General features: G+C 43.1%; 1 protein-coding gene across 1 annotated transcript in view; it reads right to left on the reverse strand.

The window, feature by feature from the left end:
• LOC143018393 (uncharacterized) overlaps window positions 1-27,500 on the reverse strand; it is a 726,525-nt gene that overhangs the window by 418,767 nt on the left and 280,258 nt on the right. Inside the window, exons 3-4 of the mRNA XM_076173750.1 lie at window positions 3,973-6,243; window positions 1,303-1,326 (exon numbers count right to left, since the gene is read on the reverse strand). Of these exons, the coding sequence (XP_076029865.1) occupies window positions 1,303-1,326; window positions 3,973-4,710 (762 nt within the window). The 5' untranslated portion in view covers window positions 4,711-6,243. The remainder of the gene's footprint in view (window positions 1-1,302; window positions 1,327-3,972; window positions 6,244-27,500) is intronic.

Below are 27,500 nucleotides of genomic sequence, written 5' to 3' on the forward strand. Positions count from 1 at the left end.
AGTGCCAACCCCGCGGGGTTGCACCTCCAAATAGATGTGAGGATGTTGAGTTGTGAAGAATGATACGAGGGAGACGATTCTCTCCGAGGCCCATCACCTCTTACAGATACTCCCTATCGATCCCTTGACCAAAATAAAGACTGCTAAGTGCGCCATCACATCACGAGTTCCTAGTTTAGCTATTCTTAATCACGTCGTTTCGGGGACCTAGATTTGGATCTAACTCTTGTGAGGGCATAAAGAGGTCAGTGAATTACCCAAACCAGGTCGATAACAAAGCAATATTACCGAGTTACCCACACCAGGTTGATCTCAAGACAACATTACTAAGTTACCCACACCAGGTCGATAACAAGGCAACATTACTGAGTTCCCCACACCAGGTCGATAACAAGGCAACATTACTGAGTTACCCACACCAGGTCGATAACAAGGCAACATCAGAGAGTTACCCACACCAGGTCGATAACAAGGCAACATCAGAGAGTTACCCACACCAGGTCGATAACAAGGCAACATCAGTGAGTTAGCCACACCAGGTCGATAACAAGGCAATATCACTGAGTTATCCACACCAGGTCGATAACAAGGCAACATCAGAGAGTTACCCACACCAGGTCGATAACAAAGCAACATCAGAGAGTTACCCACACCAGGTCGATAACAAGGCAACATCAGAGAGTTACCCACACCAGGTCGATAACAAGGCAACATCAGAGTTACCCACACCAGGTCGATAACAAGGCAACATCAGAGAGTTACCCACACCAGGTCGATAACAAGGCAACATCAGAGAGTTACCCACACCAGGTCGATAACAAGGCAACATCAGTGAGTTAGCCACACCAGGTCGATAACAAGGCAACATTACTGAATTACCCACATCAGGTCGATAACAAGGCAACATTACTGAGTTACCCACACCAGGTCGATCTCAAGGCAACATTACTGAGTTACCCACACCAGGTCGATAACAAGGCAACATTACTGAGTTACCCACACCAGGTCGATAACAAGGCAACATTACTGAGTTACCCACACCAGGTCGATAACAAGGCAACATTACTGAGTTACCCACACCAGGTCGACCTCAAGGCAACATTACTGAGTTACCCACACCAGGTCGATCTCAAGGCAACATCAGAGTTACCCACACCAGGTCGATCTCAAGGCAACATCAGAGTTACCCACACCAGATCAACAACACTAAATATTCTGTTTTAACTAAAACCAGACGATTTGATTCGAATGATAATGAATAATGAATAAAAAGTTGACAAAAAAAATGGGGGGGGAACTTACCTTGTCGAAAAGAAGCCTCCATTTCTGCAAAACAGAGCGAGACAATAAATAGATAATTCCTTTAATTGATCAAATTATCTAAATACACAAATAGATATTTAAATGAATAGATAAATGAATAAATAGGAAAATGGGTGAATGAATAAATGAGTAAATTTGTAAACAAGTACTTAAAGATATAATTAATAGATAAGTAAAATTAATAAATAAATAGTAGAGAAATAAATAAATTAATAAATAAATAAATAAATAAATAAACATTTACTCCACAGTCCTGATTTTGATTTTGAGCATTAAAATCGGCAACTTAGATACAATTATAGCAGCACAGAGAAACTACATTTTTGATCTGTGGCCATTTTTCATTTTTGGAATTTAGGGATATCCACACAATTGCCTGGACCATCAATTTTATGTTTACTAAAATACATTTTCTAAGTGCTTTTATGTCACGTGGTACAAGTGCCAAGGCTCTAAGCACCAGAAGTGACCTAAGAAGTTCTAAGAAGTGAACATAAAGGACCGTACTGCAACTGTAGAGTAGATTAGACTAGATTAGATTAGATTAGATTATATATATATATATATAATATATATATATATATATATTATTATATATATATATATATATATATATATATATGAATTTAGATATAGGTTTATACAGAAAAATAGAAAGATATAGAAAGATAGATAGACAAATAGACTGAAATATATGGATAGAGATAAACAAATAGGTAAATATATAGTTAACCCATTCAACTCCGATGACAAGATGTCTTGTCATTTGGTCAAATAAAACAAAAAATCATAAAACACCAAAATGTTTGATCAAACACCAGAAAAATATGACGTCAGTCCTCGCTTCGCTGCGAGCGAAGCGAGGATTGACGTCATATTTTTCTGGTGTTTGATCAAACATTTTGGTGTTTTATGATTTTTTGTTTTATTTGACCAAATGACAAGACATCTTGTCATCGGAGTTTAATGGGTTAAGTGTATAATCAAATAAATAGAAAATAAATATGTTTATATAATAACTGATCAAATAATTGATTATTTGACAAATGAATAAATGATAATAAAACAAATGAAAATATAAATAACAATTGTTTGGAGCCTTGTGGAAGAATACTAAACATTTACAGTAAACTGGCAATTGCTTATCGAGTCACACATAACCATCCCGTTCCTTGGTAGATCCCCAAAAGTCTTGCGTTACTGGTGTGTTATAGTATAGTCACCCCTGTGTTTACAACGTTTTCTGTAATTGCCGTAGGCTTTGAGATGCTACGGGGGTAAAATAATATATTCTCCGACTTTTACCCCTTGTAATAACAATTTATTCTAATATAAAGATTAATATTGTACTTAAGCATCTTTAGTACAGAGGCGTACCTTGTTCATTTTATTCTGACCGTTACTCTTTAAAAACTTTGTTCTAGCAAGCGATAAGGTTTATGTTGAGAAACAGTTGTCACAATGGAGGAGGAGGAGGAGGAGGAGGAGGAGGAGGAGGAGGAGGAGGTGTATGATGATGATGATGATGATGATGATGATGATGATGATGATGATGATGATGATGATGATGATGATGATGATGATGATGATGATGATGATGATGATGATGATGATGATGATGATGATGATGATGATGATGATGATGATGATGATGATGATGATGATGATGATGATGATGATGAGTTTATTTGGCAATAAATAAAATACATCAAATACAGATAAAGAAAAAATACGTAATTCGAAATTACAATTACAAATGCCGAGGACAACGCAAAAAAGCCTGTGAGCTTATTTCCTCTGTGGGCTACGAAAATAAAAAGGTTAAAGGACTATACAATTTTCTATCAAAGACAATATGTCTAAACAAGATGTAACTCATCTTGGAATACCCTTAGATCAGTGTTGTCATATGTGTGCTGATTGGTATAACTCATGACGTCTCTGGTCCCCTTAACCCCCTACGTATGTTGTCTGTGTAATTTAAGTGTATGAAAACAATCTAATGAGGACCACAATGGAAATAAGCTTCCATGCTTTTTTGTGTTATCCTCGGCATTTGTAGTTGTTATTTCGAACTACGTGTTATTTTCATTACCTGCACTTAATGTATATTGATTCTTTGCCAAATAAACGTATAATTATTATTATTACTATTATTATTACTATTATTATTATTATTATTGTTATTATTATTATTATTAATATATGACCGAAATCTGGCAACTGCAACTGATGCATTGGAATGTGTAATAGAAGACTCATGGAGTGAAAAGGTTGGAAAAAAAGTAAAAAAATAAATAAATAAATAAATAAATACATAAATAAAAAATAAATAAAAAATTAAGCAAGATCAGATCACGAGGAACATTTCGGAGGACGTCATGACAACAAGTGTAATAAAGGCGTTATCACACTAGGCTATTTTCCCTCCGACTGTTAGAGGGAATGTGAATGTGATATGCTGGAGGAAAATAATGTTCCTTCAGCATATCAAATGACATTCTAAGTATTTTTGTTGAGAAGACAAAACCATTTGCCATAGTGATTTGACGGCGGAAAAAAGTCCTGGAGGTGGACGGTACCGCCGATAAATCGGAAATTGGAGGAAAAATAACCCAATATGATAACCCCTTAAGAGAGAATACTTACGTCGGTCAACAACTCCCGCCGAATCTCGGCCTCGTCAGGTTCAGACTCGGTCTCTATGCCGTCGATAGGTTCAAGGTCGTCCTCAAGGTCACTGAGGGTGGCTAGCATCCGGTCCATCGAACCCAACAAGTCCTCCTCGGCCTTTGTGGCAGTGTGCGTCTTGGTGGGCTTGGCCTTACGGAGGGACTCGACTTTCTCCTTCTTCGGGCTCTCCCCCTTCAGCGTGAGGAACCTCCTGTACTCGTCGCTGCTGATGGTTATGTCCCCATTGCTCGGCCCGTTGTTGTTGTTGTTATTGTTATTGTTGTTCAGCTTCGTGACTCCCTTGCTGGGAGTGGAGGAGGATGTGGTGGTGGCCGAGGAGCTCTTGTCGCCACCGCCTTCTCCACCTCGACTGCTCTTCTTCGACTTCGGGCTCAAGACCTCCCTGAGGAGGTCCTCCCGTCGAGGGCTCCGCGACCCGAGGGAACTGAGATCGTCTCGAAGGGACTTCGGGTCATCGGAGAAGCTGGACGCCTGGCTATCCTCGATGTCAGAGAAGAGTTCCTGAGTAGCCGTTGGGGCTCGAAGTGGGGGGCTGAGGGTGGGCGCGGGCGAGGCGGTGGGCGTGGTGGTTGAGGTGGAGGTAGTGGGTGCAGAGGTCCTGGCGGGGTCGCTGTCTCCTCCGTTCCCGCCGTCCCCGACCACCTGGGCGAGGTCGGCGATCACGACCTCGCCTCCCCAGGACACGCGGACCATCTTCGGGAAGTCAGGCCCTTCGAAGAGGGACCTTCAGGCACGACGACGAAGGCGCAGCAGCAGCAGGTGCCACAGGTCCTGCTTCCATCACTCGTGCGTACGTCAAGGAGCCTTCCTCCTCCTCCTCCTCCTTCCTAAAGTCGCACTTCAGACTGCTTCCCTCTCTCTGCTTTCCTCCTTCAAGAACTTCTTCCTTTGCTCCAGCTCTCCTCCCTTCGTCTCACTTGACTTGATAAGAAGCTTCTTCCCCTTCTGTATCTCCCGTATATGCAAGTTGTTTATTTTCTTCCGTACGTTTATCAGTACTTTCCCCCTCCCGAAGTTAACTATCTTTTATATTCAGCACGAACGCGCCGCGCTTTCCGTCGCTCAGTCTCTTTCCTTCCCCCTTCAGACACTCTCACTTGATCTCCTTATCTTATCTTCCTTTCGCTTTCGTTCTTCCTCCCCCTTCTCTCGCTTGCCACGTCCCCTGAAGCGGCAAAAGCTTCTGGTTCCACGTTACTCTTCGGGGGCTTCCGTCAAGTATTCTTCAGATTCCGAGTTGTCGAGTCAAAATGCCCAAAAGACACATACGTCCCGGACACTGCCTCGGCGAGGTCGTGGCTTTCTTGTTCCTCAATTCTCCCCCTTTCTGAGGGGTAGGTTCGGAGCGGTGCGAAGACCCTAGCCTCGCACGGGGGTCCAAAAGAAAACGGGTCTCTGTATTCACACACAAGTGTCCCACAGGTATCTGAGATGAGTACTTGGTCTTGAAAATATGTTCATAACAACACTCCTTTCTGAAGTGGATTTTTATTCTTCGATTCCCAAGGGTTGACGGACGCTAAAGCATTAACACTTTAAAAAAACGCAGGATTATGAACCGAGGAATTCACTGTTCTAATGAATATATTTCACTTTTAATCTGTCAGTGTCCATACTTCGTGGAAGTTTAATTTCGCTAAGGAAAGAGTACCATAACTTGTCACTAAAATCTAATTCTCCAGTTTCTGTAGCACAGTCTGGCTCATACTTGCTGTCGAATAATGACCATGACAACAACTTTCACTTAAAAAAAAATCACTAAAATTTCTGATTAAAATTATTTTAAAAATCTACATCGATTGCGTTTCGAACCAAGTTTCAGATTCGGAAAGGTCTGACAACGACTTTCAAGATGATTTTTCGGATATTTAAGGTCCTCCGAAGTCGGAAATTACACCGCAAGACGAAGACACCTGTTCTCCAAGCTCAAGAGGAACATCGACCCTTCTACGGTTCTTACGAAGAGTCCTCGAAGTCAATAATCACAACTGAAGACGAAGACACTTCTTTTCTCTGCTCGAGTTCCCCGTCGACTCTTTTCAGATCTCTTAATTTCCAAAAAAAACGAGTTTGTATAACGACCCAGCAACTCAACCATCACACTTCATATTCTGGATCTTTACAATAACGATGGTTATAGGATTGGATGATCTACAGCGTCCCTCTGACTTGATGATGGGATACTACGAACACTGTGCGGATGGTCTCAGACGATCCACATGACACCTAGAAAGAAGAAAAAAAAATCGTTATAATTTGCATGGGTAAGTTACTAATCTCTTAACGTTGATTTTTTTCTTAACATAAGAGCATAACAATGAAGGAGACTAAAAGAGACCACAAGGCCTACACTAGGCAGTTCCATGTCCATAAACACCTCTCATCCCCACCAATAAACTTATCTAACCTTCTCTTAAAAACAACCATTCTGTCGGTAAATCGGGTCTTCCCTATTTCCTTCTTAAATCTAAATTTGTCCAATTTGAACCAATTACTGCGCGTCCTGGACTGCCGTCTTAATATGATGACCTTACCTGCATTACACCTTGAAGAAAAAATATCTTTAAGAATTCTCAATACATTTTTTTTTCTCACAGAGATGAGTTCTGAGATGAAAACAAACCTCCACTCATCCAACTTTATTCAGTCGAAGGACTCAGGGACTCAAAAGAATTACGTCATGAATCCCTTCTTGTGTACATTGACTAGTTTCTTGTGGTTTTTACCAGACAATTTCTATAATTTGAAGGAAGCCTTTCTCGTTCTTAGTGGACTGATCCCTTCACTATGAGCGTCCTATCACAACAGAAGGAAACAAGTTTAAACAAAATATACAAACAACGCCATATCCTAATAAATCTGTCCACGATTGGTAAAACAAAAGCAGAGTTCACAGAACTAAGGGAGGCCGGAAATCTTTCCATAGCCGCATATATTATATATATATATATATATATATATATATATATATATATATATATATATAAGGGAATTGACAACATCAAAAGTGACCAAATTTTCACACTGAATGAGAATCAGACAAGAAACAATGGTCTCAAACTGTCCGGAAATAGATTCAATTTGGAAGTAGGTAGACATAACTTTTCCAACCGTGTAGTTAATGAATGGAATAAACTTCCTGCACAGGTAGTGCAATGTAGTTCAGTTCGGAGCTTTAAGAATCATTTAGATAAACACCTAAGCAAGATGCTGTAATGATTATAATTTATTTTATATTATTTGTTTTTGTTTTGTTATCGTTTGTCCGTTTGATTTTCATTTATTGTTGGTTGTGTGTCAGTTTATTATTATTTGTTATTTGCCTGTTTGTTTGTTGTTTAACTATACCTATGCATTTGTTTATGTATTTTATTTGTTATTTACATTATTATAGTTTTTATCATTTTATTATTATTATGATTTTTTTTCGCATCCGACCTAGATTTGGATGAAAAAAAGGTCTCCTGTCGGCATGCTCCACCTTTGTAATCCTTTGTAAAATATATATAAATGTTGAGGCATTGTGACCAGTTTCGCTCTGAAGAAACTAGTAGCGAAACCGGTCAGTAATACACCTCAAGAATTAAGATCCAAACCCGTGGCTTTTCCTTTCCACCTTTCTAAATGCATACATATATTATATATATATATATATATATATATATATATATACATATATATATAAATACACACATATATATATGTATATATATGCACTAAAAACCCACTATTATTTGGATTTAAGAAAAGAAGGAAATAACGAATTTCCGTATATTTCGATCACTTGCTGTGATCCTCTTCAAGCGGAATACATAGACAAGAGAACATACATATCTTATATACAGATGAGAGAGGTAAAGTTAGGGAACATGGACAAGACATCTCATGTGGCATCTATATTGTTACGCGGGTTATGTGGTAAATCGTCCGCTTTTACAATATGAGGAAATGATTTAATTTATTTTCCAAATAATAGTGGGTTTTTAGTGCAATTACTAATGTGTAACGACATTATTGGACAATGTATATATATATTACCGGAGGATACAAGTTGGAATCACTGATGGCTCCAATCACAATTTTGTTCCATCAAATAATTGCGTTCAAGATCATTCCATGTCCATTTTGTCTACCGTCTCACCCCCCTCGACACCCCCCACTTTTTATTCATCTATTCTTATTTATTTATTTATCTTTTTTATTATTATTTTTTGTTTTTAAGGGACGGCTTCTCGATGCCATTGGTCTCCAGCAGAGAGAACTCAACAATTGCGAAAATAAATCTTCAACAAATTTAATTTTCGTTAAGATCCGAACGGTACAGCTTCGATTTTCCCTCTCTTTTTCCCTCCCTCTCTCTCTCTCTCTCTCTCTCTCTCTGTCTGTCTATCTTTCCTTTTCTCTGTCTCTCTCCCTCTCTATTTCTCTTTCTTCCTCTCTCCCTTCCCCCTGTCTCTCTCTCTCTCTCTCTCTCTCTCTCTCTCTCTCTCTCTCTCTCTCTCTTACACACACACACACACACACACACACACACACACACACACACTCCCTATCTCTCCCTCCCTCTTTCCCCTCTCTCTCTCTATCTCTCTCTTTCCCCCTTTCTCTCACTTTTTCTCCATATCTCTCCCACCTTCCTCCCCTTTCTCTCTCTCTCTCTCCTTCCCTCTCCCTCTCACTCTTTCTCCCTATCTCTACCTCCCTCCACCCTCTCTATCTCTCTCTCTCGCTCTTTTTCTCCCTCTCTCTTTCCTCTCTCTTCTCTCTCTCTCTCTCTCTCTCTCTCCATCTCTCTCTCTACCTCTCTCTTTTTTCTCCACCCTTTCTCGCTCTCCCTCCCTCCCTCTCTCTCTCTCTCTCTCTCTCTCTCTCTCTCTCTCTCTCTCTCTCTCTCTCTCTCGCTTCTTCTGGTTCGTGCGTCTCCGGAAATCTCCAGTCAATAGATAGCGCCACTACCATCTCTTCCTCCTCCTCCTCCTCCTCCTCCTCCTCTTCCTCCTTCTCTTCCTCCTCCTTCCTTTTCTCGTCCTCCTCCTTCTCCAGAGAAGAACAGATAAACTAATGAACATATGAATAACTAAATGAATTATAAACAAATAAAAAACAAACAAATAAACAAGTAAATATGTAATCAAATAAAAAATAAAAATTTCAAAGAATTAATTTTTTCTAAACAAAGAAGTAATTAGGTAATCAAATACAAAATAAAAAGATAAATGAATTAAAATATTTCTGGTCAAATCAATTTAGAAATTAGTAAACAAATAAACACCCAACCAAATACGTGAAAAAAATGATAAATGGGCAGAAGTTAATCAACAATTAAACAAACAAACAAATACATAAACAAGGTGACGAAATAGGTAAACAAACAATAGAAAACGGAGACATTAGACAAAGGATTTTCTTTCGGTCGTTGACTTAGCTCATCTCACTTCAATTCCGAGCATTTTACGTACACACGCACATAAACACACACACACACACATACACACACGCACACACACACACACGCACGCGCAGACACACACACATTTGATTGACAAAAAAAAGTCTATATATGTATACACACTTCCACACTCATACATGCATGAATACATACATACATACATACACACATGTATACATACATAGAGGCATACACACGAACATAAACAAATAGAAATAAATAAATGAGCAAGTAAATATATAAAGATAAATGAATAAATACAATGAATTAAAACAGAATAAGTAAATAAATAAATACAAGAAGCTGACACCACGACAGTTGACTCGGCAACAAATTCTTTCAAGAAGAAAAAAATATTGATTACCGGAGTCGCAACAAGATCTTCCGGGCGCGCGAAGAGACGAGAGAGGAGGAGAGAGAGGAGGCAGGGAGGGGGAGGGGGAGGAGTCGAGGAGAAGAAGAGGGGGGTGAAGAGAGGAGATGACAGAGGGGACAGTGAGAACGCTGAAGAGAGTGGGGGTTGCGTGGAGGGGGAGGGGTCCAGAAGAAGAGCGAGTGAAGAGAGGAGAAGAGAGGAGGCAGTGAGGACGCTGGAGAGAGTGGGGGTTACGCGGAGGGGGAGGGGGGGAAGAAGAGGGGTGAAGAGAGGAGAAGAGAGAGGAAGCAGTGAGGACGCTGAAGAGAATGGGGGATGTGGGAAGGGGGAGAGGCCGGGAAGAAGAGCGAGTGAAGAGAGGAGAGGAGAGAGGAGGCAGGGAGGAGGTACGAGAAGAGGAGGGGTTGAAAAGAGGAGGGTTGTGGCAGTTCTGACAGGCATCCTGGGAAGAGAGGAAAAGAGTGGAGGAAAAGAGGGGAGGAAAAGAGCGGAGGAAAAGAGCGGAGGAAAAGAGTGGAGGAAAAGAGGGGAGGAAAAGAGGGGAGGAAAAGAGGGGAGGAAAAGAGGGGAGGAAAAGAGAGAGGAAAAGAGGGGAGGAAAAGAGGGGAGGAAAAGAGGGGAGGAAAAGAGGGGAGGAAATGATGGGAGAAAAAGAGAGGAGGAAAAGAGGGGAGAAAAAGAGAGGAGGAAAAGAGGGGAGGAAAAGAGGGGAGGAAGCTAGGGAGGGAAACTCGTTTTGTCAAACTACTTTGTTTTCTCAACAACTGACATAGAATGTAATTCGATATGCTGGAGGAAAATGATTTTCCTCCAGCATATCATCAGATTCCTTCCCGACGGCTGCGGGCTGCAAATCTGCTCCAAAAGTCGGAGGAAAAATAGCCCAGTGCGATAACGCCTCATGAAGCTCGTGGGGTCCAAAAGAGGGGAAGGGGAAGGTTGGAGAGGGGGAGAGAAGGCGAGGGGGAGAAAGGGAGAGGGTGAAAGGGGGAGAGAGGGAGAAAGGGAGAAGGGGAGAAAGGGGGAGAGGAGGAAAGGGGGAGAAAGGGATCATGAATCATGATGTCATTATGTCATGATGTCATTACCGTCCCACACGAAAGACTACTTACTAAATTAGCTTTGCATGGAATGAGTGGTAGCCTATTAGGTTGGACTAGTAATTGGTTGAATGGTCGAAAACAGAGAGTTATTTTAAATGGAAAAACTTCTGGATGGAAAAATGTTGCAAGTGGAGTTCCTCAGGGTTCCGTTCTTGGGCCACTTCTATTCATAGTACATATAAATGATATAGACCATGGACTAAAATCTACTGTTTCCAAATTTGCTGATGATACAAAACTGTGCGGAGTGGCAAATGATCACTCAAACCAATTAGATATTCAAGTAGATTTAGATAAATTACAGCAATGGTCTGAAAAGTGGCTAATGAAATTTAACACAAGTAAATGCAAGGTAATGCACATAGGTAAAAATAACAGTAAGTACGATTACAAGTTATTTGGAAATTCGTTAACAAAAGTGGATAGTGAAAAAGATCTCGGCGTAATTATCAGTAACGACCTCAAATCATCCAAGCAGTGTATTTCAGCCTCTGAGAAAGCAAATAAGATTCTAGGACTGATTGCGCGATCTTTTGATTTCAAAAGTCCATCACTCATTAACAAGCTATATAAATCGTTAGTTCGTCCACATTTGGAATATGCTGTTTCTGTATGGTCACCGAATCTCATTAAAGACATTGACAGACTGGAAAAAGTACAACGGCGAGCCACAAAACTGATTACAAATATCAAAAATAAATCATACGAAAATCGACTAAAACACATGAATCTGTTTTCCCTAAAAAAGCGTAGACTCAGAGGTGACTTGATACAGGTCTTTAAGATTTTAAAGGGAATTGACAACATCAAAAGTGACAAAATTTTCACATTGAATGAGAATCAGACAAGAAACAATGGTCTCAAACTATCCGGAAATAGATTCAATTTAGAAGTAGGTAGAAACAACTTTGCCAACCGTGTAGTAAATGAATGGAATAAACTTCCTGGACAGGTAGTGCAATGTAGTTCAGTTCGAAGCTTTAAGAATCAGTTAGATAAATACCTAAGTAAGATGCTGTAATGATTATAATTTATCTTATATTATTTGTTTTTGTTTTATTATCATTTGTCTGTCTGATTTTCATTTATTATTAGTTATATGTCAATTTATTATTATTTACTATTTACGTGTTTGTTTATTATTTAATTATACCTATGCATTTGTTTATGTATTTTATTTATTTACATTATTATAGTTTTTATTTATTGCTTTATTATTATTATGATTTTCTTTTTCGCATCCGACCTAGATATGGACCAAAAGGTCTCCTGTCGGCATGCTCCGCCTTTGTAATCCTTTGTATATATAATCAGTTAAGTCACTACAACACTTGTCACGTGCTAGCCCTGGTTCGAGTCCTTAGCCGTACCACGTTTCAATTTCTGCATGTTGGCCTCCACGGATCTCCCGATGTTGATGGCTTAGAATTAAAGTGTATTGTGGTTGATGATGTATATGTATATATATATATATGAAACAAATATCTGATCCACGCAGCCTCTACCTGTCCTAAACCCACACTGTTCCTCATCAATTACTCTCTTTGTTCCTCTCCTAATGATCTCAATCAAAACTCTCCCATAAGCCTTCCCAACTACACTCTACAACCTGATTCCTCTGAAACTACTACACTAAAAATTGAATAAATAAATAAATAAATAAATAGATAAAAAATAATAAACAAATGAACATTTGGTCCACGAAACATGACGAAGAAAAGAGGCCTTTCCCAGCTTGCCGAACTCTCGTCGACAAATCGCGGAGGCGACATAGAAGCGACTCGTCGAAGTCTCGTCGACAAATCGCGGCGACATGGAAGCGACTCGAGTTCTCGTCGACAAATCGCGGCGACATCGAAGCGGCTCGAACTCTCGTCGAAAAGTCGCGGCGACATGGAAGTGACTCGTCGAATTCTCGTCGACAAATCGCGGCGACATGGAAGCGACTCGAGTTCTCGTCGACAAATCGCGGCGACATCGAAGCGGCTCGAACTCTCGTCGAAAAGTCGCGGCGACATCAAAGCGACTTGTCGAATTCTCGTCGACATATCGCGGCGGCGACATGGAAGCGACTTGTCGAATTCTCGTCGACATATCGCGGCGGCGACATGGAAGCGACTCGTCGAATTCTCGTCTACAAATCGCGGTGACATCGAAGCGACTCGAACTCTCGTCGACAAATCGCGGCGGTGACATCAAAGCGACTTGTCGAATTCTCGTCGACATATCGCGGCGGCGACATGGAAGCGACCCGTCGAATTCTCGTCTACAAATCGCGGCGACATGGAAGCGACTCGTCGAATTCTCGTCGACAAGTCGCGACGGCGACATCAAAGCGACTCGTAGAATTCTCGTCGACAAGTCGCGGCGACATCGAAGCTGAAACGGGATTGGTAGAGACAAACACCAACTTCTGCAAGCAGATTTGTGAGACCAGAGCTCAGTCTGCACGCACACGCGCACGTGCACGCACACACGTACAAATTAAACAAAGAAACAGTGTGTGCAAACACTATTCAAGATTTTTAAGGAAAAAAACTTGATGCTGAGAGATACAAAGACGGGTCACCAGGGGCATAGCTCCCTTCCCGTATAATACAACTAGGTAAATACACACACAAACACACACACACATGTGCATGCATGCATACACACACACACACACACAGACACAGACACACACACACACACACACACAATTACCCAAAGATCGGCCATATGTGAGCTCTGAGCTCTCTCTAGGGAGTGAAAAACCTGTCGACCACGAGTCCAACACGTGATCCAAGACCATGGTAAAGCATGGTGAATCACACACACACACACACGCACACACACACACACACACACACATACATACACACAAACACACATACATACACACACGCGCACATACACATGTAGTTAATGTTCCCGGCTACATTTGTAGCCCATAAAAGCCCCAAACGCTTCCGGTACTGCAATGCGGAGTAGCCCGCTGTCGACACTCGAGAGTAACTAGCCCGACTTGCTCGTCTCTGTCGCCGGTCGATTTCATTCAGCCGGGGAGGCGACCCGAGGAAGGCCAATGATTAAAACTCATTCGTCTGGAACTAGGTTAACCGAATGTCCTTAAACCGAAAGGACGGGGTTAAGGTGTTATTTCGTTTAACCCTTTGGCCTAGTTTGATTAATCTACTCGCTGCCGTCAGGCGATTTTATTCAGCTGTTGATGGAGTGCGTCACTCCTTGTCACAGCGATGGGGTTGTAGGGCTCTTGAGTAAGACTCCTTCCCACTCCCCCTACTCCTTCACCTCCCACCTCCTTTCCCTCCCCCACCCCTCCATTTCCCTCCCCCATCCCTCCATTCCCCTCCTTTCCCTCCCCCACCCCTCCGTTCCCCTCCTTTCCCTCCCCCACCCCTCCATTTCCCTCCCGCATCCCTCCATTCCTCTCCTTTCCCTCCCCCACCCCTCCGTTCCCCTCCTTTCCCTCCCCCCATCCCTCCGTTCCCCTCCTTTCCCTCCCCTCACCCCTCCGTTCCCCTCCTTTCCCTCCCCTCACCCCTCCATTTACCTCCCCCCACCCCTCCATTCCCCTCCTTTCCCTCCCCCCACCCCTCCATTCCCCTCCCCATCCCTCCATTCCCCTCCCCCCACCCCTCCATTCTCCTCCCCCACCCCTCCACCTCCCCCTTTCCCATTGGGGCTCGAGATCAGACCTCCACGGCTGAAGTAAGATGGCTACTCACAATATATCACATATGTACGCGCGTGTGAGACCATTATAATCTAATTAAGATTAAATATTTCCTTTTTATGATCACAAGAGATCCAAAGGTTTAAAGGATCAAATGCAAAATATCATAATCTCACTCAGAATAAGTTGACTTATAACGAGTAAAGAAATCAATTAATACATAAATGTGTATATCTAAGACGGACTGAATCTTTAAAAGTTCTGCCAAGGGAATAAAACCCCTTAAACAAGCACAACTTGTTGGACGGCTTGTCTAAATGGTAAATCGATGAAAATGAGACTAGGTCTTCTGTAGCTATGAACAGTGTGCTCGGGGGCCTGTACATTTCTTTTGTAGCGACGTACATAGCTCAGTCGCTAGCGTTTTGGCTTTGTGATTATGCACGCACAGGTCAGGGTTCGAATCCCTTGGCAGAGCTTCCAAAGATTCAAGTAAATAAAAGACGAAACAAGTAAAACAATGAATAAATAAATGATTTAATAAACAAATTAACGAATGAATAAATAAATAGATAAATGAATAAACAATAATGAATAATAAATAGATAAATAAATGGGTGGATAAATAGATAAACGAGTGAATAATTGAAAAAAACGAATAAAAACTCTGTGACTTATTCATTCCCCGGTTAGAGAAAGAAATATTCATTTCGTCGCCCTAGTTCCACTCTCGTCATGAAGTCGGAGACAATAGAGCGATATGACGTCACCGGGTGTGCACTTAAAGAGGATCGTGCATTGCAATATTGCACTCAGACGCTCCTGCAACGCTCAGGCATTGCACGGAAGCAGCGAATGTTTCCTGTGCAATATGCAAATGAATATATATTTTTTTTGGCTTGATTCCACGATATCTCTAACTCCAGTTGGAGATCTCTGCGGTCATTTACAGTTTGATTAGTCTTATGGAGAAGGTAAATGCATTCTTCTGATTGGTGCATGTACAACTGATATCGTTACTGCAGAAAAATAATACATATATTGCTTCTGAGAGAGAGAGAGAGAGAGAGAGAGAGAGAGAGAGAGAGAGAGAGAGAGAGAGAGAGAGAGTGTGCACGTGTAAATACCATATGTGCAAAATAAATTGTGTGTGTGTGTGTGTGTGTGTGTGTGTGTGTGTGTGTGTGTGTGTGTGTGTGTGTGTTTGCTTGTATATGTGTGTGTGTGTGTGTGTGTGTGTGTGTGTGTGTGTGTGTGTATTTGTATGTGTATTTGTATGTGTGTCTATGTGTGTGTGCGTGCAGAAACTACGTACTTGACTAACCAAATTATTTTCCTCTTATTTCCAATCCATTAATCTATCCCCTTTATGAAGTTCTATTTTTGTGTTTTTCCTTTTTTTGAACTTCGCACTTCCTTACTCCTTTTCTTACGCTCTCTAATACACTCCACCAAGACTCCACGACCAGCAGACAGCAGTTAGTTAACCTCCCACTCCAAGATCATTCTTTCCTCCTTAACTTACTCCCTTAGAGAACGTTTTTCTCGGTACGATTACAGCTCAACGATTATCGTTTATGGTCAAACAAGATCTAGAACACCAATTCTTTGTTGTTGTTGTTTTTGTTGTTTAATTGGAGTTGTTTTGCTCCGAACTGCAAAGTACGGCTGATAATTCTAACCGAACCTACTAATGCGCTTACCCAAATAGGATGCCACGTAGTAGGATGCGCGTCACCTGCCATTTGCTGTTTTTGGCTCACAATCGCGGAGCAAAACATACCTTTAGGAGCAAAATCGTTTCCTTGAAGATTGTTGTGGACCAAAAGGTCTTCTGGTGGTATGTTTTGTCACTGTAGCCTTTTCCCTATTGTCACCTGATGTCTCCCCACCCAAATCGACAATAAACAACAACGGGGACATCTCCTACCCTCAACAGAGACAATATTCCCATTTATTATGATACTCCCACCAGGAGGTGCCAAGATAAGAGGGAGGGAGGAGGGTGGAGGGGAGTGGAATATATAGGAAATGGAATTGGTGGGAGTGGTTTCTATGCCTTTTTCTTTTTGGCTACCCCCCATGTAGGGGGGAAAAGCCTTTGGTATATGTATGTATGTATTAGGATACATCCTCCCATTCCAACATACCGGAACTTCACATGCAGAACCTCTCACCACATATACAACCTTGCCAACCCATATTAAGCCACTGTAGTGAAATACAGAGGCTGTATCATCCCTCAGGGGAATATGCCGGTCCTGCGGTGAACCATTCAGGCAGCACTATATTCTGTATTCTCACTGTCCGTAAGCATACAAGCCATGCATTTCCCACACATGACTGTCACAGCCCCTAACAACTTCTCTACAATCTTTACTCCTATTTACATCGTCATAAACTTTTTCCTGGTCTATAAAAGATAGAAAACACACACTACTTCCTTCTCCACAAAACTGCAACTGATCTGAATCTGTTTCACCTTGTTTACAAACATTCTAATTAAAAAAAAAAAATCTAATTTACACACTTTTCCTTTTGTTGTACCCACTGTCGGCCTTCATTTACTGATATGGCGACTCACTTCTTTTAGTTGTCGGTTCTCTACATTGATAAAATTCTACCTCTCACTTCACTAAACCTTTCTGTTTAGGAAGATTAAATTCTAGAGTCTTCTATATCTTCTGTTCAGTCCAATTAAAATGCACAACGTACTCTCCGAGGTAATTCTAAGGAATCCCACGAGATCACGTACACAAGATCCTAAGTGAGTTTTGCAGTGACGTAGTCATTTCCTTAGTCCAATGATCTTTAACTTTATACTTAAGATCCTCCCTAAAGGGCTTGATCTTACATTCGTGAACCAATTAGAATTTTCTCCTCCTCCACCCTTTCATCAATCAGAATCTTTGTTTCAAGCCTTTACGGGAATATTGTTTACTTAGAATAATTTCGAATCTCTGTATAATTCTCACTTAGGTTACAAAGGAGTGTTAGTTATTTCAACAATATGTAATATTCAAGCTCTCTAGCCCTGCTGTTTTATTACCTATACAAAGCGGACTCAGACATCTCACTCTGGTTGTTATTTACAAACAGCCTACTTACGAAATGTAACAACCCGTCTTCTACCCCTCTTTCTATCAGCCTCTTACACTTTACTATATATTCACTTTTTCTTAAGGTCCTCGACGGTTGTACAACTTTAATCTCTCCTTTCTTCATACAAGACAGACTCTTTTGTAGCCCTTTGTAACTACTTCCTACAACCATTTTCAGAGAATCTGCATTTTTTTTTTTTTTTTTTTTTTTCAAATTCCTCTTCCTCTCACGTAACTGTCTCTTCTCTGGAATTACTTTTTATCTATTCATTTATTTTTTATCTTTCAAGCCAAAGTTCGTTTTATTTTATTCCCAGACGTTTTCAAAATCATTCCCACTCACAATCACACCTTTTCCCCTTTCTCTTGACTCTCACAATTCCTTTCACCTCTTGATAATTTTCTCAACAATATTCCTCCATAGGTTCAGTCCCTTCTCGCAAACTCTCCTTTAGGGGTGTGCCGATTAATCGGCTTCGGCAAGAATCGGCACTTTTTTGGTTAATCGGCATCGGCGATAATCGGGTTTTTTTTTTTTTTTTTTTTTTTTTTTTTTTGAGAATCGTCATCATCATCGACAATATTCTGCCGATGACAATTCCGATCCCGAAAAAAAATGTCGCTATTTGCCGATGCCGATCCACCAAAAAAGTGCCGATTCTTGCCGATGCCGATTAATCGGCACACCCGTACTCTCCTTTTTCACAATTCTCTTCCACTCTTTATCATTTCCATTCACATTTCACAAACGCTCCTCCTCTTGCGAACCAAAAGCCGAGACATTTCACCTTCCCTCTCCCTCTCCCCCTCCAACTCATTTTTCTGTCTCTTCACAGACGAACCTTTCCACGCGTCCCAATTCTCACTTCCGCTTGACGTGAAACCAATTGTCGACCTCGAAAAGCCTCTTTCTCTATTTTTTTTTATTCCGCGCGTCTCGTTTCAATTTCTCTTGCGTCTCTCGTTATTCTCTCTGTCCTTTCCTTGTTACGAGTTTTTTTTTTCAATGTCTGCTTCAGTCATCGACTGATTCACAGTAGGCATATGCATACACGTGCACACACGTGCACACACACACACACACACACACATACACACACACATACACACACACACGCACAATCACAAACACACATACATGTGTGTGTTTGTGTGTGTGTGTGTGTGTGTGTGTGTGTGTGTGCACGCGCGTGCACGTGTCCTGTTGCGCTCCTGTTTATGTATACACTCCCATGCACACGTTTCCCCAAAGACTGACAAACACCAAATCAGATCAAAGCAAACACGTAAACAAATCCACATTAAACAAAAAAGAAGTGCGTAAGCCAACACTCCCCCCTCCCCACTCCCCCCCACCTCTCCCCCACCCCCACCTCCACCCCAATCCCGATGCATCGGGTGCCTAACTCATCGATTTGTTTTCAAAGTGCCAGCCAGGCAGTCAGCCAGCATGGCACCAAAGTGTGTCAGGGCCGTTACTGGAAATGTCGAGAACCTGAAGCAACGTCCCCTTTAAACCAAAGTAGCTTTAGCACCTTCAATACATTAATCAGCGTCACCGCGTTGAAGGGGCTATCACACTGGGCTATTTTTCCTCCGACCTCCGACAAATCGGTGGTACCGCCCGCCTCCAGCACATTTTCCGCCATAAGATTACTATGGTTATATATTTTGTTTTCTCAACTAAAATAAACTTAGTTTTATTTAATATCAGATTCTTACCCGAAAGCTGAGGGCTGCAAATTTGTTCCAGCAGTCGGAGGAAAAACAGCCCAATGTGATAACGCCATAACTCGATCAACCGATACTAGTTCGGTTAAGTTTTTGACTGCCTTGAACGACGGGGGTCCGTTTGTTCTGTCTGTCGCCAGACGATTTTTATTCAGTTGAAGGACGATCCCACTCCATTCCTACGTGGTGAAAGGGTTACGGTCAGATTTCCGGCAGCATAGGGTCAAACTTCTGAACACAGAGATGGGGTCTCGATCGAAGAGACTCTTAGATTTGGGGTCCACAAAAGACCCTCACCCCCCCCCCCTTTCTTCTTCTTCTATTTTTTTTTTTTTTTTTTTGTCTCGAATTTTCAAAAAGGAAACTTGAGGACACTCCCCTTTCTTCTTCTTCTTTTCCTTCTTCTTTTTCTCTTCTTCTTTTTCTTCTTTTACTTTCTTCTATTTAACAGTCTTTTTCTTTTTTAACGTTATTTTTTTTTTTTTTTTTTTTTTTGCGCCACTCTTCGAGATATACAGACAAAAGTCTGCTACAGTGCTACAGTGCACAGCCCCTCTCCCGTGCACTGCGCCGCACTGCAGATCCTCGAACCTGTGCACTGTAACTCAGTACTATTTGTGTCACAAAAGTACATTCGCGACATAAAGTCGCACTCCTATCTCCAGAACATATCGTTCACACTCGTTGACAATAGCCGTCCTTGGGCGAAGCTTTTTGAAAACAACGATAACATCGGCGATCGCAAAGTCAACGAGGAATCACATCCGCAGAGGCCGAAAGAGCAGCTAATGAACGAAAACTTTAGACGCGTTTAGGTGTGTTTCACATGTTTCGTCCCGGTTGTCAGATCATTTCGTACATTTTAGCCAAAATAACTATTTACAATGATAACACAGCTGGGCTCAAGCAATCAGGCACAATTGCTAACGAGCACGTAAAAATTGTGTTTCTGCAATTACAAAATATGTTTGCAAATTGACAAAACGTGTAACCTAAACGTGGTGGCACACTAGGTTAGCATGCTACTCGCTTTTGTTACTTCGTTTGAGTACAAACGACTTTTGTTACAACATTCTAGACTTTCGCAAGAACGTCTCGACAATGTGTCTAACATTCGTATTCTAGATTTAACTTCTCTTAATTCGTAATTCAGCTTCTCACTGTATGACGCAAGATTCATTTGACATTTGGAAATTAAAAAAAAAAAAAAAAAAAAAAAAAAAAAATCGTAACCGAAGTCGCTTCTCTTCAAACGAAGCAGCAAAAATAAATAGCATGCTAGCGAGAAATGCCTAGCGTCCTACCACCTTAAAACTAATTATGTTCTCTGCACTATCGACGCTGCGAGGAGATTGGTCCCATCTTTTGTTTACACATACTCATGATTAAGGAGAATCAAACGTTTCACCCACCCCCTCCCCTCCACCCCCTCCCATCCATGCACAGAAAAGTCACCAGATGAAGTATTAATATACGAGTAAAATTATACATAATACATTTATATCATATATCTATCCTGTATATACATATGTATATATATATATATATTATATATACATATATATATATATATATATATACATATATATATATATATATACATATATATATATATATATACATATAAATATATATATACATACAAATATACACACATATATATATATATATATATATATATATATATATATATATATATATACTGAATGGTCCCCAGTACATAGATATTCATATTTTCAACCACATAAATTTCCACTTTAATTCCATGCCATCACGGTCGAGACTGACAAGGAGCTCGATGGAAGCATATACGGAAACTGAGACGTAACAAGTGAACAGTGACTTAGACCACTGCGCTATCAAGAGGTATACAAGTTGAGCACAGTTTCTTATATTTGCATGCTCGAGTTACATACATATACACGAATTTGATGTTCTACCCGCATCCGCCATGATAGTACAATTGGTAGTATGTACGCGTGGGAAAGTATTATACACACATGTGGTTGAAAAAAATAATTATCTATGAACTGGACACCATTCAGTGTATATCATTATTATCATCACTATTACTATTATTACTATTATTATTACACACACACACACGCACACACACACACACACACACGACTCAATGGCGCAATGGTAGCGTTCGCGGCCGCTACTAAGGATACCCGGGTTCGAATCCCACCATGGGTTGAAATAATTTCAGTATAGCTGTACTGCGAGTCGTTACTCCAACTCTCGGGGCCGGGGAGTTGGGTGTGTGTATGCGTGTAAGGTCACAGCATTATCCATAGATCGGTCATATACAAGAGGGTAATAGCTGTCGATCACGAGTCCAACTCGTGATCCAAGACAATGGTGAATCACGCACACACACACACACACACACACACACACACACACACACACACAGAGCGCATCCGCAAATACATATTCAAACGCAGAGTTAATTAATAATTTCAGTATTCGAGCAACCCGATTAAGCAAATTTAATCTACAGCTATTTTCATTTAGTTATCGGCAGTGTGGTAGGCTTAAATTTAAAAACGACCTTTATGCTCCGACTGTACTTTGTACCCGATGGACAAAACACCCAATAGCAACATCGCTACAAAGCACCGCTACACTACCGTTGCCGTTACATCTAGCACCACCGTAACGTGACGCACACGTACCGGAACTGCCGTTACACGAGACTATGACTGACACAACACCCCATAGCAACAAGACTACAAATTACCGTTACACTACCATTGCCGTTACATCTAACACTCCGCCGTTACGTGACGCACAAGTAGCGGAACTGCTGTTACACCAGGACATCACGACTAACAACATCCCACAGAAACATCACTAAAGTACCGTTACACTACCGTCACCGTTACATCTAACACCCCGCCGTAACGTGACGCATAAGTACCGGAAGTGCCGTTACACGAGAACACGACTGACACAATATTCCATAGCAACATCACTACAAGTAGGCTATCGTTACACTACCGTTGCCGTTACATCTAGCACCCCGCCGTTACGTAACACATAAGTACCGGAAGTGTCGTTACCCGAGAACATCGCCACTGACACAACACCAAATAGCACTACCGTCACAGTACCGTTACACTACCGTTACATCTAACACCCCGCCGTTACGTGACGCATAACTACCGGAACTGCCGTTACACCGGGACATCTGCTGCGGTGATGGCCACCTGCCGCTAATTGCGTCTCTTCTTGCGACCCCTACGGCCTATGGTCCCTTCTCTCCCGGGTCGGCCAAACGGGAAGGTCTCAGGCTCTGCAAGACTGCAAGACTCTGCAAGATTCTGGAAGACTCTGCAAGACTCTGCAAGACTATGCAAGACTCTGCAAAACTCTGGAAGACTCTTCAAGACTATGCAAGACTGGAAGACTCTGCAAGACTGGAAGACTCTTCAAGATTCTGGAAGACTGTCATGACTCTGGAAGACTCTTAAAGACTCTTCAAGACTCTGAAAGACTCTGCAAGACTCTTCAAGACTCTGCAAGACTATTCAAGACTCTGGAAGACTCTTCAAAACTTTGCAAGACTCTTCAATACTCTGGAAGACTCTTGAAGACTCTGCAAGACTAGAAGACTCTGCAAGATTCTGGAACGCTCTTCAAGACTCTGCAAGACTATGCAAGACTCTGCAAGACTCTGGAAGGCTCTGCAAGACTCTTCAAGACTCTGGAAGGCTCTGAAAGACTCTGCAAGACTCTGCAACATCGCCCACTGCGCCAAACCAGCTCACACCTCCACTTCAAGGATTGACCCAAGATGGAGCGAGGTCACTGCCGCACTGCGCAAACCCGGCAGCAAGCAAACTAACTAACTAACTAAGACACTAAACGCCTTGCGCACTTGATCTCCCTGGAAGCGCGAAACGTCCAGACCGTTTCCTCGCTGCGCTGCGCAGTCACGCTAGTTTGCGCAGAATGGAACAAAGAAGCCAGTATACGCCTGGTACACGTGTCCGTCATGTGCGTGTGTGTACATGTACTCGCTGTATAGGCCCGTGTGCACATGTGTGTGCGTGTGTTTTTTTTCGGAAAACGTACACGTTCAGGTCTATACATTTCCTTCTCTCTCTCTCTCTCTCTTTCTCTGCCACCTCCTTTCCTCTCTCTCTCCTTTCCTCTCTCCCTTCCCCCGATTCATCTCTCTCTCCCTTCCTCTCTCTCTCCTTCCTTGTCTCTCTGTCCTTCCCTCCTTCCTCTCTATCGCTCCCTACCATCCTTCTTCGCTATCACTTCCTCTCCCTTCCTCCCTCTCTGTCTGTCTGTTTCCATGACATTCTCTCTATCTCTTTCTCTCTCTCTCTCCCTGTCTCCCTCTCTCACTTTCTCTCCCTGCCTCCCTCACTCTCTCTTCCTCTCTCATTCTGTCTCCCTTGTCTCCCTGTCTCTCTCTTTCCCTGTCTCCCACTCACCCCTATCTCTCTCTCTCTCTCTCTCTCTCTCTCTCTCTCTCTCTCTCGCTCTTCATTTCTCCCTTCCTCCCTCCCTCTCTCTCTCCCTTCCTATCTCCTTCCCTCTCTCTCTTTCTTCCTCTCTCTCTCTCTCTCTCTCTCTCTCTCTCGCAATGCGCTCGCGCGTTAGTGTGTGATTCATCATGATCTTAAATCACGTGCCGGGCTCGCGATCGACATCTATGTATCTCCCGAATAAGAGCTCGGAGTCCATCTATTGCCCGATACTCGTTAAATATTGTGGCATTGCACACAAAAGCATACACAACCCAGCTCTTTGTCCAGTAGAACGTGTGTGTGTATGTGTGTGTGTGTGTGTGTGTGTGTGTGTGTGTGTGTGTGTGTGTGTGTGTGTGTGTGTGTGTGTGTGTGTGTGTGTGTGTGTGTGTGTGTGTGTGTGTGTGTGTGTGTGCGTGCGTGCGCGTGTCCTGCCAGGTGTTACGTCAGTGGACAGGTGGCAGGAGTAGCACGACGAGGCAATTATTGGGCGCCAAACAGGAGTCCCACGTGGAAAGGGAGGACGGCTAAATGTCATACGGGAGGGGGAGGAGGAGGAGGAAGGGGAGGAGGAAGAGGAGGAGAGAAGTTTAATGTTGCAACTGGGGAGGGTGAGGGAGGGGAAGGAAGGGAAGGGGAAAGAGAGGAGGGAGAGGAGGGAGGGGAGAGGAGGGAGTGGGAGGGGAGGGGAGGGGAGGGGAAGGGAGGGAAGGGGAAGGGAGGGGAGGGAAGGGGAAGGGAGGGTAAAGATAGGAGGAAAGGGAGGGAGGGAGGGAGGGAGGAAGGGGATGGGAAAGTGGCAAGGGGGTGGAGGGAAGGGGAGGGGAATGAGAGGAGGAAGGGAAGGAAGGGAAGGAAGGGAAGGGGAGGGAGGGGAGGGGAAGTGGATCTGAGGGGAAGGGAGGGGAGTGGATCTGAGGGGAAGGGAGGGGAGGGGAGGGGAGGGGAAGGGAGGGGTGTGGAGGGGTGTGGAGGAGTGTGGAGGTGGAAAACTCCAATTGGTGGAGTTAGGAACTTCGCTAATGACGGAGATGAAACATTAAGGAAACTGAGAAACTGCAGGAACGAAGTTAACTCAATGCGGTTAGACAACTGGGACAAGTGACCATCACTGGTGACCGTAGGAACGCAGATTTGGGTCCTCTCGCCAATACAGTCGTACAGAAAAGTACTGCAAGAAGTTACAATGTGGTAGCTCGGAAGCGTTGGTAGCACTGATGGGTTAAATAGGTTGGTAAACTGATTCCTCGAAAGGATTTGCACAACTGACATCTCGGATTGGTTGGTACGCCTGCTATGTCAAAAGGTTGGTACGTGTCATAGCTTGAATAGGTTGGTACGACTGATTTTTCGGAAGGGTTGGTACAATTGACGTCTCGAAATGGTTGGTATGACTGTTATGTCGAAAAGATTGGTATCACATATCTCGGAAAGGTTGGTATGACTGATAGCTCGGAAAGGTTGGTACTAATGTATACAAGATATATCATTATGTCTGAAGTTAAGTTATGTATTATGTATTATTCATTGCTAAAGAACCTGTCCTTGGGAACTCGACGAACACGATCAGCTAAGTGACTTCGAAATCCAAGGATTTGTCTCATGATCAATTTCTAAAGTTTATCATCCTGAATGGACGTCAATCCTCGTGGGGCTCCGTCAGCGCCGTGTACATTGATACTTTTACGAAAATACCGGACCTTTTCCAGTCTCGGTCGTTGCTGTGTGGCGTCTCGCACAAACCCTAATGGGTGTTTTTTGTTGCCACTGTACCTCGCGGTCTGCGGATGGGTGAGGAAAGGGGGTTGGGTGTGGGAAGGGGGTGAGGGGGTGTGGGAAGGGGGTGAGAGTGTGTGGGAAGGGTGGTTAGGGGTGAGGAACGGGGATTGGGGGTGAGGAAAGGGGGGTTAGTGGTGAAGTAAGGGGTTTCGGGGTGAGGGAAGGGGTTGGGGGTGAGGGAAGGGGTTGGGGGTGAGGGAAGGGGGTTGGGGTGAGGGAAGGGGGTTGGGGTGAGGAAAGGGGGTTGGGGTGAGGAAAGGGAGTGGGGCTTGGTAAGGGGGGTTGAGGGAAAGGGGTTGGGGTGATGTCACAGCATTACCCATAGATCGGTCATATACGAGCTCTGAGCTCTCTTCCGGGAGGGAAATAGCTGTCGATCACGAGTCCAACACGTGGTCCAAGACCGTGGTGGTGAATCTCACACACACACACAAACACACACACACACACACACACACACACACACACACACGCACAAACACACACACACGCACAAACACACACACGCACAAACACACACATGCACAAACACACACACACACACACACACACGTTAACGGAAGAAGTAATGCAAAGAGGAAGTTGAGAGTGAGAAATGTCGCACTTGGCTGAGGAGGGGGCAGCAGGAGGAGGAGGAGGAGGAGGAGGTGGACAGGAGGTGTAGGAGGAGGAGGAGGAGGAGGTGGACATGAGGTGTAGGAGGAGGTGTGGGAGGAGGAGGAGGTGGACAGGAAGAGGAGATGGAAGAGAAGGAGGAGGAGCTGGAAGGGAAGAGGTAGACGAAGAAGAGGAGGAGGAGGAGGTGGACAGGAGGAGAAGGAGGAGGAGGTGTAGGAGGAGGTGGAGAGGAAGAGGAAGTAGAAGAGGAGGAGGAGGAGGTGTAGGTGGAAGTGGACAGGAGGAGGAGTTAGAAGAGAAGGAGGAGCAGGAGGAGGAGGAGGAGGAGGAAGAGGAGGAGGAAGAGGAGGAGGAAGCGTGTGAAGGTAAATAGAAGTGACAGAGGAAAGGAAAGTGGGAAAGAGAGGGGTGATGGTGGGGAGAGAGGGAAGGGAGAGAGGGAAGGGAGAGAGGGAGGGGAGAGAGAGAAGGGAGAAGGGAGGGGAGAGAGAGAAGGGAGAAGGGAGGGGAGAGAGAGAGGGGAGAGAGGGAAGGGAGAGAGGGAAGGGAGAGAGGGAAGGGAGAGAGGGAGGGGAGAGAGGGAGGGGAGAGAGGGAAGGGAGAGAGGGAGGGGAGAGAGGGAGGGGAAATGAGAACGGAAGTTTGGGAAAATAAAGAGAGACAGACACACAGACAGAGACAGACAGGAGAGTAGACAGGCAGAGGCAGAGACAGAGACAGTCAGTTAGTGTGCGTGATTCACCATTGTCTTGGATCACGTGCTGGACTCGTAATTCGACACCTCTTACCTTCCCGGATGAGAGCTCATATATGGAGCGATCAATAGATAATGCACACACACACACACATACATCTCGCGTGTACGTGTGTGTGTGTGTGTGTGTGTGTGTGTGTGTGTGTGTGTGTGTGTGTGTGTGTGTGTGTGTGTGTGTGTGTGTGTGTGTGTGTGTGTGTGTGTGTGTGTAATGATGGCAACATCATCGTCCTAAAGTAAAAATCATAAAACTAAAGCAATTAATACACTAAATAATTGAAAGAAATACGAGCAAACTCAAGATTACAATGAATGACAATTTTTCACTCAAAAATAACTATCTACAGAGAATATAATGAAAACAGAAGGCAAAGATTTCATCAACAGCCTTGCGGCGAAGGTGGAG

The sequence above is a fragment of the Oratosquilla oratoria genome, chromosome 34, assembly GCF_046742065.1.
Source record: "Oratosquilla oratoria isolate Oo_2021 chromosome 34, ASM4674206v1, whole genome shotgun sequence".
NCBI classification, from domain to species: domain Eukaryota; kingdom Metazoa; phylum Arthropoda; class Malacostraca; order Stomatopoda; family Squillidae; genus Oratosquilla; species Oratosquilla oratoria.